Here is a 16,274-nt window from a genome sequence, read left to right as displayed (position 1 = left end):
TCTGACAGTATCCTTTAAAGAGATTCTTTTAAACCACCATCACATTTCAAGAAAAAGCAACAATAATCCTTACTAAGCTACCGACATCAGTTCTGGAGGCTCAAGAGGAAGGCACCCAATGCATTGATCAGTTTGTCAGTTGCTTCAGTTTATGCAGCAACAGTTATGCCTGAACACAGATGCCTTTCAAACCATTTCCCATGATCTAGCTCTGCCAGTAAATTCTAGTGGCCATTTCCACATTTACAGAGGGTTTTTTTTAAAACCATTTATCAAGCTTAGTTATATAAAGATTCTGGATAGATGTGTTTTCATTATTGATAACAAGAGTGTACATGAAAGCACAAGTGAGTCTGCAAAGCCTGTCTGGCATTATTAGCGAGCCCACTTATCCACTGACATTTGAAAAACCCTTGCACCCCAATCTGGGTCTATGTTGGTTATCTGATATGTATGCATCTCTTCACCCTTGCAACCGACACCTGTAATCCCTCATAACCCAAGCCTGACCCCAGATGTACAGTACCTTCCCTCTTAACTTGTGTATGTTTAATTTTAAACATTCACTTTAATAAAATTTTTATATCTAAACAAGAACAAATGACTGGTTTAGCTTGAGAGGTCCGTTTACCCTCAAGGAAAGGGATCTCAAATGTAGCTCTAGTGAAATCTCTGCTGAGAGGAGTCTGTAGTAAAATTGTTCAAAAATATGCTAGTCTGTTGGGATATTGGAAATGAATAAGTGATTGCAGTCTTGGGGTTAGGCTGTTCATAATTAAAATGCCAAAGCTGGTTTCCCAAAGCTATTAAAAATGCTATTGCTTTGATAGTTACTACTACAGACTAAAGTGTGTCGTACCTCAGAATGTACTGTATCATACTAACAAACAGCATCATGTATGCTTGTGTAGTAGATCTGCTTTACAGCTATACAAGGACCAAAAGTTTGAAGATGGCTGCAAGTCTCAACTTCACTAATGAATACTGTTTTGAGTTATGATTACACAACAACAAAAACAAAACATCAGAGGGCATTTACGTCACAGAGCAACTTAAACTAGACTCAGCCTTTGCAATAAGACTGACACAGCAATTTTGATCCTTTTAAGCTTCAGTACATGTAGGGCAAGCTTACAAGTAATTCATGTTTAATTTGCAGGAAAACAATATTTTCAGTATGTTGATGTCTTTTTAACAGCCACTATTTTGTACAGGTAGCCAATGAAAATTTTTCAAGTAAAATCAGATGTACTGTTTTGCTACTTGGAAAACCAAGACACTGGTCAAAGCTTTATGAAATGTTTTCTGCATTACATTTTGAAATATTAAAGTGATCTACAAAAGAATCCCTATAAATCACTAATTGGATCCTCTATATTAAAATGTTCAGTCAAAGATTTTTATAAAAGGATTAAAAGCTATCACAGATGATTTTACAAGAAGTTTCAAATCTAACAAGGTACCATATGCAATTTAAGTTACAAGCAAAAGTTCTGATACCAACAAGCCCCACTGGAATTGTTTTTTACACTGAACCCTTAATCATACATATATTTACATCCAGTGCTCTATTTAGACATAGTTTACAATGTTAATACATAACAGGTGAAGTCAGCTTATCCTCTCTAAAATCCAATCTCAAAGCAAAGATTATTTTTCTCTTAATTATCTGACAACACTTCAGTGCCACTATGATAGACACATTAGAAAATATATATAAAAACAGATCGAGAACTGTATTTTTGCAACCTGCACCAGTGCAATATGTCCACATTATAGATATGCACATCATAGCCACATCAGCAACCCTGCGACCTGTAGGCAAGATCTGTGTATTATCCCACAATAGCCTCAGTAAAGCAGACACAGCGATAAACTAAAACATATTTGCATCTGTTCACATTTTTTATTTATTCCAACGGGTGCTTCAAGATTTCTATCCTGCAAGGGAAGAAACACATGTGCACTGAAAGGCATGGGATATGCTCTCCTGCACTCTCTCACTTGCAGGTGCACCAGGAACAAGTCACAAACCTCTGTTCAAACTGTGGGAATCATCTGGACCTGAAGGGCTGGTGATCACTGCCAATGCAAAGGCACCAGTGCTTCGAGAAGATAAGATGCTCAATTTCACCCATTTATTCAATAACAATTATTTTTTCTCCATTCTGGTTTTAGGGTTGCACTAAAGGTTGCTCTTCCCTTTCCTCTTAAGGCAGGTGGGACATGGGGAGAAAGGGGGAGATGCACTTCTTCCTGGGGATGAGTAAGACGGTAGATGAGTGCAAGCTTTGTTACTCACTGTAGTTAGTGATCTATTTCTACTCTCTTTTTCAGGTCTCAGATGCTACTGAGGTAGCGAGTGGAAAGCTGTGGCAACCCTAATAAAATATGCACACTTTGGGAAACTCATGCAGGTCTAACTAACCAACCAACCTTTGGGTTTTGACCTCCCCTCAGCTGATATGCCATGAGACTAAAGTTATCATTTTCATTCCATCCATGTCCTTCTCTGCTGCTCTGGGGGTTCAGGAGCTAGTGGAGATAGCTGAGCAAAAGAGAGATCAGCCAAATACCACCTCAGTTGCTCTTGGGCCTGTGTGCAGTCATCTTGACATGGGACAGAGCCAGTACTCTAAGCCTCCAAATCTGTAACTGAAGGGTGAGCAAGAGCATTGAGAGATTGCAATGGATGGGGCAAGTGTACTGCTGAAGCAGTTCAACCAGCAATTACATCAACAAGTTGGCACAGTAGTGGCAGATGTAACAATTTAGTGATAATGTCTGTGTGCTGCCAGTAGCAATTGTGTGTGGTAAACTGTGGGAATAGAGCTACTCAGTGCATAGACTAAGCCTTTCTAGACAAGGGCACTGAATATGCATTCTGTGGGAAAGATCTGGAAGCTGGGGGAAAACCTTAAGAGCTCCAAAATGAACACTGATATGGGGCAGGGCACCACTGTTATGGCCACATTCCCATGGCAAGTCTCTTGAAGGGTCACAGTGGGAAGTGGAAAGAGAGAATCTGTGTGGAGACCAGTGGGTCCTGCTTTGGAGTTGTGATCCATAAGAACCCACGTCCGAGTTCAACAACAAGGATTCCCCTTCCTCTGACCATGGCAGGGCCGATCCAGTCAGTGCCAGGGATTGGTGCTGAGAGCCTGGTATTCAATGGAGCAATGCCACCACAAAGGCACCAAGGGCAAGGTCTTGGATGGTGGGAGTGATCAGGTTTCCCTTTGATAGTACCGAGGAGCTTCCTCCTCCTGTGGTACAGGAGGCTGAATTGCAGGCACAAGTGGCAGCAGTCCTGAGGGACCAGATTCCTGTAAGGAAGGATACACCTGCACCAAGAGGGAGAGCAGGTTTCTTTCTGCCATAAATGCATTTGGGGCAATTGGCACCAAGTTGGTCTCTTGCAGTGGTGCCAAAAAAGTTGACAGTGCTGCCTCCAGCACCGGGCTTGAGCCAGTGCCCCTTGCATAACCAGAGCCAACTGGGCTTTGGCACCAATTTGGAGGAGTGCTTAGGTTTCAGGTGCACTCTACTCAACTCCCTCAACCCTCTTATCAGACTTAAAGGGTGGAGACCTTCCCTGGCCAGGGCCTCTCTGGAAGCTTTGTATTTCTTCCTCTCTTCAGGCAAGGGAGGACAGTACTGGGATTCCACTAAAGTTGGAGATCACTTCTCCCTGAAGCCACAGTACTTGGCATAGAGTCAGACCAGAATGGCTCCAAGAGTGGCTGGAGCATCACCTCCACCACTGGAATTTCAGCCTATCCTCTCTACCCTTCTTCGTCCAAGGCTTGAACTCCCTGCAAATCTGGTACTGTTCCTTCAGATGTGCTTCCCCCAAGCACTTCAGGCAGTTATTGTGCAGGTCGTTCACTGGCATAGGCCTGAAGCAAGAAGGCTTGAAACCCAGTGACCAGGGTATACCTTGAATAGAAAACTCCAAACGAGGAAATCAAATAAAAATAAAATAATTTAAATTATTTCTCTTCACCTTTGTGAATTGTGTGTAGTTAGTAAGTTTTAGCTATAGAAAAATAAGTGTTCTGGTATAGATGAGCGTTCCAACAAAAATCACAGGAAGAAAGAAGGAACAGAGTGAGGCTGAGGATGATTCTGCCCTTGATAACTGAATGCAGTGGCATGCAGCAGCAGCAGGTCTCCAACCTGCACAGCAGGTATACTAAGGGAGAAAGTTTCCGATGATTGTGCACAGGGTGCACTGACACCAAGGCTTGGTCTACACTACCCCCCCCAATTCGAACTAAGGTACGCAACTTCAGCTACGTGAATAACGTAGCTGAAGTCGAAGTACCTTAGTTCGAACTTACCTTGGTCCACACGCGGCAGGCAGGCTCCCCCGTCGACTCCGCGGTACTCCTCTCGCCGAGCTGGAGTACCGCAGTCGACGGCGAGCACTTCCGGGTTCGACTTATCGCGTCCAGACTAGACGCGATAAGTCGAACCCAGAACTTCGATTTCCAGCCGTCGAACTACCTGGTAAGTGTAGCCAAGGCCCAAGAGTGGAAAGTATGTGTGCAATCACTTGAAGAACAGATATTGAAGTCCAAACCACAATCAAAGTAAACATCAAGCCAAGTCAATAAGAGGTTTTCTGCATGGACATCTTGGAATACATTATTTCCCAGGTTTTTGAGTTGGACTGTTGAATTAATTAGAGAAAAATCCAGCTGTATATCCAATAGTTTTAAGCCTGGCTCAAATATTGACCCAATGCTCTATTTGAGCCTTTGCAGTCACCATCATTATTCAGCTTAAGACAGTTTTCCCCTTTGCATTAGGTTGAGCTCAATACTTCAATAAGCTTCATGCATTTTCAGTTTACCAAAAACATCTGACTCCACAAGGATAAAGTCATTCTACCATGAAGGTAGAAATTCAAGTAAAAACTAAACAGTTTTCAGAGACAATTTATGTATCAATTTTAGACCAAAACCACAGAAAGAAAACAAAACTGTTGTCTCGATACATGTATACAATAACTTGTTGCACACACATCTACAGAGTTCAGAAAGATAGACTGTCTGTTTTGTTTGGAACATCCAAGAAAGGACTGGCTGCTTCCAAAGCCTCCACAAAGGATTAGAAAGCTAGTGACGAGTTTTAAAAAGCGACTTTGCCAAAGTAAGGGATTTCCTGCACCAGAGGCATCAGGGCTCACTTGATTGCACCAAGGGCAATGTCTTCGGTGGTCGGAGTGATCAGTAAACCATGATTAAAGATTCACTCTATTTAGGCTATATATTTACTAACAGGATTAACATCTAGGTCATCAGAAAGTACCTTTTGGGGGTAAAGGCTCCTGCATGACACAGCCAAGCAATATACAACATTTTACTGTAATTACAGATGGGGTAAGCGCCAATACTCCTGTACTGAACCAGATGAATGCTTCCTAAATTTCTTTTAGTGCTACCTTAAAAGTAAGGGTTCCTCTGCTTCAGTCTAGGTATCTATCCTGTTCTAAGGTGAGAAGAGTCATGGTATTGGGAAAGATTTCTACTGTAGGTTCAAGTTTCAAGATGATTTAAGGTCAAGTTGCTAATCCTGTAAAATTATTTAACTTGAGAAAGGATGTTAAGGCAGCACTCCTGGTCATCAGGATATCCTCCCACCCTCCCAAGGAAAGAGACATTAAACCATGCAGATAAATCAATAAGTCAGAGCAACATGCAGATAAATGAGAAGAGAGACATTTTCAGGCAGGACAAAATTCCCCTTCCCTACAGCCAACTTACATTAGATGTGTATGCAGTGCTGTTGTAGCCATGTCGGTCCCAGGATATTAGAGAGACTGTTCCATCCTGTATTTAGCTGTGACACTCTGAGTATGTTTCATAGATCGGATGAAGAGCTCTGTGTAAGCTCGAAAGCTTGTCTCTCTCACCAACAGAAGCTAGTCCAACAAAAGATATTACCTCACCACCTTGCCTCTCTTACATGAGACATGTCATCTAAGATTACAAGACTTTATCTAATTTAAGAAGCCATCATGCATTTAAAATATGCTCTCCAACAGTTTCCTCATTAAGAACAAGAAAGTGGTGTTATTATAATGCTTTTTAAATATAATAGAGGGTCTTCATTTTGTTTTCTTACAGCTAAGAGTTCTACACCATGTGCATATGTAAACAAAAAGCTAAAGTTAAAGCCAACTCTACAGTTTTTGGGCACACTAGTTGTTTTTGAACACATTTAACTATCCAGTGTTGAAAAGTCAAGATTTATTCTGGTTATGTTAATTAGGAGGATAAGAAGTGTTTAAAAACAAGTATGAAATATTACAAAACTGCATATTTTGTCAGTTAAAAAAAAACCACATGTACAGCTTCCTAAAATTAACTAGATGCCTCTAAAAAAAAAAAAAAAAAGGCTTCAGAGTTGAACCAGTGAGTCCTGACTTTTACCTTATTATTTCGAAACTAAATAGGAGTTAGATATTACATGATGATGGTTAAATTATTTTTCAGTGGTTTCTTTTTCTTTAAAAAGGAGCAGGTCATTTTTAATTTTTAGCAATTAGTATGGCTATTCGTACATTTTAATTTAGCTGCCTGGGCTCGAAATTATATGCCAGGCTTTGAGCTGGACTTTGTCTTAATGTGCCATAGGAAAACTAGAACAAAGATACAGCCCTCACATGATAGTAATAGAGGATTCAGGGTGAAGGGATTCAAGGAATGAAGGTCCTACAACCCCTTTCCGAACCAGACATTGCTATTGAAAGAGTCCACACTTACAAGTCTGAGAAATCACCAAAGTACATAAGAGCGGTGACCTTAAAACACTGCTTAATATGTAAAAGCTTGATTTGAAAAAAAGAACAAAGTAATGCCGGTTGTTTCATTGTTCTTTTAAACTAAGACACCCCCCAAGGGACGAAATGCCCAAGTCATGAAAACAGAAATAAAAAGTAAGTACTTTTTCCACAAGAACAAAAATAACCCATGGTTTCTTTGCATGTGTAGAAACCTGCAGGCCTCTCCGTGTCCCCTTTAGTCATCTATATAAACATGCTGAACATTTTGGCCGCACTCCACGGTTTTGCATGTCCTAAAAAATGGTTACATAATATTTACAGTATACTTCAAAAAGGTCTCAAAACTGCCTTTAGCATTACGTTTTGAATCCTGCCCCAAAGCATATTTGTTTTATCTCACTTTTTGAAACAGTGGAACCACCATCACATGCCTCTTGAGGTTATGAGCAAAGCTCTGATTTTGACTTCCACAAAACACAGTTAATAGATTGAGGCTAGGTCTATACTATCAAACTTACATCAATATAACAACATCACTGGGGTGTGAAAAATCCACACCCCTGAGTGACGTAGTTATACTGATCTAACCCCCAGTGTTAGGTCGTCGAGGTGGATTAACCAAGCCAACAGGAGACGCTCTCCTGTCGGCACAGTAGTCTCTTTAGTGAAGTGCTACAGTGGCACAGCTGCACTAGTGAAGTTGTGCTGCTGTCTGTGTAGAAAAGCCCTGAGAAGTCTACACAGTCAAAACAAGCTATAATTCACTTAATTCCAAAGTCAAAAAGTGATGGCAGATCTCGTCAGATTTATAAAGGAAAAGGATTTGTGACCCAGACACCTTCTTGTTCTTTTCCCCTCACCATCTTTTTCACTTTTTAATACATATTTGTCAGGTTACCAAAAACTGGAGGAGACCTTCCTACAAAGATTATAAATTATTGTTTGTGGATTTTTTCAAACCATTTATTCTCATACATTAAAATACATACAGTACATTCAACTGCTACTTTCATATTCTGAAATCAATTTCTCCACATATTCAGCAAAACAATGCAACTGCTATAAATGTTTTTCTCAAATTAAGTTACCTCTAAAAGTTTACAGGTTTTTAAGTTATTACAATTTTTGTTTACTACTAAAAATGAAGGACTTCCAAACCTCTAATATGCAAGCTAATCCAACATCAAACCATGTTTAATCACCAACAACTTTTTAAGTCATCTGGTTAAAAAAGTTAGTTGCACAAGATATGGAACTGTTTATGATCAATGACGCCATCATAGCCACCTCCCCACTAGACTGTTTGTAAGCCCTCTGGGTCACCTTTCCTAAAGAAACAATGCACACCTACAAAAATAAATAATCAACTTCCAAAGTAATCTTCTGACATCATGGATCATGAGTTATGTCTCCAGATGTCCAAAATTCCTTCATCTATGTGGATTTTGGGGTACATCCTTTAGTACAACAGTGATGGGATTATCTAGTTATGAAATAAATCAGGAAGGTCTGAATTCTAATCATGACTTCTTCTATGGTTTAGAGCTATTCCCTTTCGATAGTGTTACTATGGTTCACATTTACATGTCACTCTCCATTTTACCTGACTGCACTTAACATCATTTAAATTGAAATCCATTAACATTTCCAAACAAAGAACAAATTCACCATATAAACATTTGGGTTAACTCACTGGCCTGTGCACCTAAGAACATTCTCCAGCAACAAAAATTTCACTTCTCTTCTCGGCTTCAATTTTACTTGCTCAAAACAAACAATATATTCAGTATATCAACATGTTTTTCCTCTTGATCCAGGATCTCCTCACGGATCAACTCCCAAAAGGATTACACTCCGCATGTTGTCCGCCTGGGGCGGAAGATGAGCTTCTCTGCTCCATTCTCCTTCCTAGCCTGCTCCCTGTAGGATTACACTCTTTAGGCCATCCACCTGTGAATCATAAACTGGGTTCTTTGATCCTGGGACTCCTGAAGGAGCCTTCCTACTCCCTGCAATTCACCACCTCAAATTAGTTACTTGCTGGTTTTTATGAGGACTAGGTGATTTTCAAGCTAGTACCTGGTCCCTACCCTCATAGCATCAGCTGAGAGACAACTGAGGAGTCATAGGTGGGGCAAGGCCAACAACACTGCAATACACCACAAATCTCTGCGGCATAAAAGGAAAAAGCCAGTTAAAGCGTCCAAAACTTCAGAACTGACAGTGGAAAGCCTGGACAAAGATGTGTCTCGCAAGACATTCTCAAATGTGGCCACTGTTGGGGTTATATGCATTTCGAATACAAGTGAATTCTGAAGGAGCAGGACAGCTACTGAAGACGACCAAATTTCAGCTCACAACCTTCAGTCTTGAGAAACATTACTGAGTAGCATTTGTAACAGAGCACTATCTTTTTTAGTCTAGCCCATACATAGAGACCAGCTACTTGTATTTCATACAGAAGTGTATTTTCAGTCAGTCTAGAGTAGAGTCCGGGCATAATATGCTCTAACAGTTCTGCCCAACTCAGACGTTTACTTTCTCTGCCTTCATTCTTATGCCACTGTATTATAACATCAGAGACTGAATTAGAAGGATGAGAAGATTAATTTTTGTAAACATTTTACCAGCTCCCTTGAACTTCAGTTGTGATAGCAGTCTCTGAAGTTCAGAATGAATTCCATGATCAGTCTAATTTCCTCCCCCCATTCTTTTGCATCTGAAATGTTGGCTGAGACATTTTATAAACCAGAAACTCCAGATTTAGCTTGGCTTGATTAGAACTCACTGAAATCTACGAAATATATACCTAATTTTCTTCATATCTTAAAAATATTATATATCTCATTACCACTACTTTAGTGCTATTTTGCCACTGTAGCTCAAAACAATATACTGCTAAGGGTACTGTGGCAAAGCAAATTCATTTAAGTAGTTTTTGCCAGTATCAAATATATTCCACTAATCTTGAACATATATGGATTACAACTTTTCAATCAGGTTTTTGGTTTTATTCTTTTTAACATCACCATTGGTAAAGTCTGAAAAGCAGGTAAGATACGCAAGCTAAAGCTCTGGTGTAAAGCAACTTGTAACTTTCACAGGTCACTTTAATGTCAAGAAATGTACAAGATCAGTTAGGAAATTGCCAAATTAAGGATTCCAGAGCATGGAAAATGGGAATAAAAGAATGTGGCCATGTGATATTTTCTATTCCCTTTATCTCTGATAAATGCAAGCTTTAATATATTATTGTTTGTTAGCAACATATACCATATAACACAGAATGTATACTACAGTTCACTTAACTCTGCAGGACCAGCATTAACTTTTAGAATTGACTGACTTTTGAATGCTTAATATTTAAGCCTTGATAATGCAAAAAAATTGTATGAAAACAGTACACTGAAGACACCATAATAATTTCTGAATCTTAATATTTCAAATCACAAGTGTATCATTTTAATATTCATTTATACTCATTACATATGTAAAACATTTTAACACAAATATGTTTCCAAACCCAAATCCAACATCAAAACAGAAACTGATGGAACATGATGGCTGTCTAGGAGATACATATGTATACCAAAGTATTGCCAATATTTCAACATGCATGTTTAATTTAATTTAATTTTGCCTTCTAAACTTCAGTGATCAATATTACATACTGTTATACTGTCCTTGAAGGTAAGAACTACTGACCTGATTTTCAGAATGTTGAAACCCTAGATGCTTACGTGTTTGTTTGTATTCTCACTTGTACACCCATTTTGCACAACCAGTTATACATGCAATTGGTGTCACCCCATGAGGAATGTAAATATCACACTGCAACTGTGGTAACTGTGTAAGTAAAGGAGTTCTAGAAATAACTCAGATCTAATCTTTCTGAAAATTATTATGTATTTCATAACTTCATACTAAAGAAACTAACACAAAAGTGAAAAATAATCATCTGGGGGTTCTGGTGACACTGATTATCCAATTGGAACTCTGCTGCTATGATTGATGTCACCCATAAGGCCTAAGTAATAACTTCCTTAGATCTCACTGAAGCTCATCCATTGTCTTCTGGATCTTCAACAGTGGGAAAAGTTACATTGGATTTATAAGGAGAAAAAAATTTTTTTTTAAATCCTCCCATCTCAAAGTAAATATGACAGAACAGAAAATAAACTCAAAGAAAGCTATTTTAAAAAATTAAGTGTTTGACACGTTCTGACCAATTTATTAAAATAATAATAAAAAAAACAAACCTGTCCATCCCCAGCTAAAACTATCCAGCACTTAAAACTCTTCACAAAGGTTATGGAAGATTTCATTCTGTAAGGACTGCAGAACTTTATACAGGATCCCATCACTTACAGTGTAACATTTTAACTAAAAGATTAGAAGTACTGTAGAAGGCAATACAAGAATTGTCAGAGTAGGAAGCCTGTAGTTACACAGTTAATATTTTCTGAAGTGACCAGCAATATTAGGTTCCCAACTTGAGACACCCTGAAATAGCCTTATTTTGAAAAAGCAAATGCTCACCACTTTCTGAAAATCAGGGCCCTTTGAGACATTTCAAGATGGGCACACAAACACAGAGCCACCCAAAAGCACCAGTAATTACTGAAAATATAGGTCCATCTCAATGAGCCCCTGGAAGACATCTGAGCTCAACAGCTGCCTGCTTAATGTAAGTGCACCTTGGCCTTAAGAAAGACCATTCACATTACATCTAGCATGTGAACCATGCAACAAAATCTCACTTTGTGCAAAGAACTGAAGCAGGGATATCGCTGAACTAGCCAAAGACACTCCCCAACTGACACGCTCTTGTCTTGCAACTACAAAGACAACTATCCAAAGTTAGATACTATATTTTGCAACACACAAGCTTAAAAAAAAGCCATCCATCATCATACAATCTCCATCCAGAGAGTATATGAATGTGTGCATGAAGTAAAAAGCATCTAAGTGGTTCTCCCCAAATCTCTCACCTTAAGCCCATGCATATAACATTAGGTGGATCTATGAAAATAGTGTCACCTTCACATAGAAAATGGGAATATGACAGCAGGTGATGTTTGTTCATCTACCCCACCCACCATATGTTCACCAATCACAAGATTGTGTGGGCTGTGTTAGACATAGTACCAAATATATATACAGCACAGAAGGCAATTTATACAAGACATCCAGATGCACACATACACAGAGTTAGAAGAGGTCTAAGCAAACCATAACTAACCTTACATGGATATCCCCCCAGATTGTGTGTTTCTGCCTCTCAGAGAGGCAAACAGGGTCAGCTGGAGAGTACCGCAGAAATGGCACTCTTATATCTGTACCATCAGACCTCAGAAAATATACTCTCTATGGAAATATACTCAGTGTCAGAAGGAAAGGTCTGTGAAGTACGTAGACTGTTGTATTAATACAACAGGACATAAAAGCAATGAGAGCAAGAGGTTGGTGCAAAGTGTCTCACCAAGTGGATTTGAACACGTGCACTTTTAGAAGATATGTGAAGAGTTAGAACTCTGAAAGACATGCTCATCTCCTTGGTGCGAGTGTACATACATGCAATAGCAGGCTGTTTTTACAGAGTTTCCCCACCACCATGTGCCATATGCATGACAGGGGATGTCTGAGAAAAATGCCTCACCCCTCCCATGTGTATGTGCATTCACACTGACAGTAGAAAGGACTTCTATAAATAAATATGTATATACTAAAGCTCCCCCCACCCCCCATCTCCAAAGTGTTCTGCAGACATTCATTAATTAAACCAAGGGTGAAACCCACAACACGAGTGCATGCAGTGACAACAGGAGTTGTCTGCAAGGCAATTCCTCCCTCCTGCATATAGGCGTGTCTGCAACATTAGTATTCATACAGACACCTCCCTGGGCATTTCCAGAACTGCACACATTTTGTTGTAATTGAAGATTTTCTTTACGTACTCTGAAATTAGATACTATCCCCCCCGCGAGTGTCTGCAATCAAATTAGGAGGTTTTCATCCACTATGATTGTTAACCTCACATGTACAATATACCTCCTAGCAGTCCTATCCTGCATATATATCTGGGAGCAGAAAAGGCGATGACTCCTGCTCATTGGTGTATAACATGTTGGTTGTGCAATATACCCCTCCACTTTTCCTTGTATAATTCTCTCAGATATTTCTAACAAGCCTATTGCCCTGGCATGCAAGAGAAAACAGATCAAGAGAAGATGCCTTTGAAATAACTCTTCCTTCCCCGAAATGTGAGCCTGCCTCAGGGCAATGACCGCAAGAGAAGCTGCCAGAGTAGGTACCATGCCTCCCCTCCCTCTCCCATGTGAGTGCGCATCTGTGCAATGGCAGCAGGGAGCGATGCCTGTGAAAGATGCTCCTGATGTGTGACAGCAGAAGGTGGTTATAGACAACTCGTTCTTTCCTCTCCCCCCGGCCCCCGATCATAAATATGGGTGTCTGTGCAATGACAGCAGGAGGGCGTGCAACAGACCCCACCCCACCCCCACATATGCGTGTCTGTGCAGGGCCAGCGGGAGATGGGGACTGAGCATGCTCTGCTCGCCCTCCCACCCCATGTGCGTCCCGTCAGGGCAAGAAGAGGCGGCGCCAGAGGAGCAGATTCCCCCAAAGAGCCGACCGACCGGCCGGCCCCGGCCCCATACGGGTCGCTTCTCCTCACATGTGCTGTGTTTCCCCCCGCCCCCTTCCCCCTGACTGCCACCTCTCGATCCCCTAGGCCTCCCCCACCGCAGCTGCTCCGTATCCCCCCCTGCCCCGCTCCCCTCACGGCCACGCCGGGGCGCTTACCCCACGACTCCCGGGCTGTAGTTCCTCCCCTTCCAAGGGGTGAGCGGCTGGGCCTGGTCACTGGCGGCCGGCCCGTCCCCGGGGGCGGGGGCCCCGCTCTGCTCGGGGGGCCCCAGGAGGATGGTGTAGTTGAACCCGAAGGTGCTGGCCTTGTTGTCACGTTTCCTCTTGTTGCCGGCGGCCGAGGCAGAGGCGGCGGGCGGCGCCCCCCGTGCAGGCCGGGCCCAGGCGGTGGGCCCCGGGGGCGGCGGGGCCTGGTGGCGGCTGTGGTTGTGCTGGTTGTTGGCGTTCTCGAGCGGCAGGAAGTCGGGCTGGGGGTCGATCCGGGGGACGCGGTACATGCCGGGCGGGGAGGCCGGGCCCACCCCGGCGGGAGCGCTCTGCTGCCGCTGCTGCGGGAAGTACAGGTTGCGGACCCCCTGCGTGGTCTCCCAGATCTGCATCCACAGGCGGTTCGCGGGGCCGAGCTGCTCTGGCTGGAACCAGGCGATCCGGGGATCCATCAAACGGGGACCAACCCCGGCTGCCTCCACTCCCGCTCCGCGCCGGCCGCCGTCGCCAAGACCCTGTCACCGGGTCCCAGCGCTAATGGCGGCTCCTATGGAAAGGCAGCTCTGCGCCTGCCTGCTTGCGCTCCACACAGCCCCCGCCCCTCACGGCGGGCGAGCGAGGCGAGGCGGGGCCCGCCCGGGCCCCAAGCCTACGGGCCGCGCGTAATAAAGGGGCGGCGGCTGCTCGGGGCGGGGAACTCCTGAGCCGCGTTATTCGTGGCCCCTCTAGCACATTAGCACCCCTGGCTTCTAGCAACCTGGGCCGTGTCCCCAGCCAGGCGCCGGTGTGACCTCCCAGCCCTCGCTCCCAAACTCGCCCCTCTTCGTGCGCCTAGCCCCGTTCCCTCCACCCCATTTATCCTCCCATTCCCTCACCTCCCCCACCCCATTCACACAGGGCAATCGCTACCCCCCCACTCTGCCCCATTCTCCCCCTCGCGTCTCTCCCCGGGCCCCCCGCTTGTTGTATTTTTGAGCCACTCAATATTCAGTCATCATCAACTAATTAAACTATCCTCTGACCTGACGCGAGACAGCGAAATTGTTAGGGCGTTCGGGTGCCCAATCAGATTTCGTGACCAGAAAGCACTCCAGGAAATGTTTCATTGCAGTGAAAACAGTTAGAGTGTCTAATCTTGCAACGGGATTCGCCCGAATGGTTCTTTGCACAATAGCACAACTTGAGCAGATGGGGCCACGTGGGCCGATCCAGTCTCAGAATCAAGACCATTATTTTGATTTAAATATCACCCCGCCCTGTATGCAATAGTATCTGAAAATGAGAAAGTGAATCCGACTAAAAACAAAGTGGAATTAAATGTAAAAAGTAAACAAACTGCATAAATAGTACGAAGAAAATTTGATTACCTTATTAGCAACATGAGAAAGGTATTGTGTTGTTTTAAATGTTTAAAATCATTTTAAAAATATTTACTTTTATCTTCCTATTGTCCAGTTTCATTACTGAGTTATAACCATTCTATGCTTGATAATACAGGCAGATGTGCTTTGATAGTTCTTTCATTATATTTTTCCTTTGTTATAAATAACTCCATAAAATACATGCAGATTGGTGGATTTTTGAAAGCACTATGTTTCCACTTCCTAAAATACTGTAACAATTCTGAACTCAGGGCCAAATGGGACTACACAGCAGCAGTGAGGGTAGAAATGGAATTAGCTGGCCCTTTCATGGCATGTGAACTATGAACTTCTGAGTCATTGCAGAAGAACACATACACATTAACCAGTTTATTAATAACGCGGAGTATTACACTGCTAAATTGCAGGGAGGTGGATTGCATAGGCATGTTATTAAATGATCCCCAATCTACGCAATGAAGTTTACCCCTTACTTCATGGTCCAAACCATGTACACCTCTTAAACTGCCCTTCTTGCTGACACCTGTTGTTAGCAATAGATTAGTTCCTTAGTGTAGATAAGGCCTGAGATAAAGAGTAGAGTTCACACCTTTGTGTTGCTGTTTATTGGTTTGAGATAATTCTTTGCCAGACTGGGTTAAAGGTGACCTGCAAAAAGTGGGGAAGGAAATAGGCTTTTCGTTTTACGACATAAAAAGGTCTGAACATTTTTGGAGGGGTTATTCTGGTTTATTTTTACTTCACAAATTCAGGTTGTGTTTAACGTGTAAGATTATGGCTGTGGATAACTGAATCTGGGAAACAGAATAGGAGTAAGAACCAACTGCCCTCTAGTTTTCTAGGCTACAGTTCCTATCATAGGGTCCCTAAAGCATCTACTCCAAACTATATTTGGAAAGCCTGTGCATAGTTGTGAACATGTCTAGTTTGGACATATAGCGTGCAACAGATGTTTTGGGGGACTAAAAGATGGTTAGGATGCTAAATTACTCTAATATATACAAGGTCTATGAAGACTGGAGAATGAGAGAGAAATACCACAAAGCCAAGAGAATGAAAATTGAGCAATTAGGAGGAGAAAGAATTTTTAGTTAGATTTAACTGTATGTTTTTGTTTCATATTTAATATCTGTCATAGAATTTTATACTACCATCCATCATTATAGTATCTGAATACCTTCCACATAAAAGCAGTAGCAAAGTCTTTAGGGGGTTTAATGGAATTA

General features: G+C 42.1%; 1 protein-coding gene across 2 annotated transcripts in view; it reads right to left on the bottom strand.

Moving 5' to 3' along the window:
• The window catches only part of TENT4B (terminal nucleotidyltransferase 4B), a 56,849-nt gene extending 42,645 nt beyond the window's left edge, over positions 1-14,204 (bottom strand). For both annotated transcript variants that reach the window (XM_054048818.1, XM_054048819.1), the window contains exon 1: positions 13,616-14,204. In XM_054048818.1, coding sequence (XP_053904793.1) covers positions 13,616-14,118 — 503 coding nt within the window. In that variant the 5' untranslated portion in view covers positions 14,119-14,204. The remainder of the gene's footprint in view (positions 1-13,615) is intronic.
• Between the last annotated feature and the right edge of the window lie 2,070 nt (positions 14,205-16,274).

Source organism: Malaclemys terrapin, chromosome 14 (assembly GCF_027887155.1).
Source record: "Malaclemys terrapin pileata isolate rMalTer1 chromosome 14, rMalTer1.hap1, whole genome shotgun sequence".
Lineage (NCBI taxonomy): Eukaryota > Metazoa > Chordata > Testudines > Emydidae > Malaclemys > Malaclemys terrapin.
This window is presented reverse-complemented; position numbering and strand designations above follow the sequence as displayed.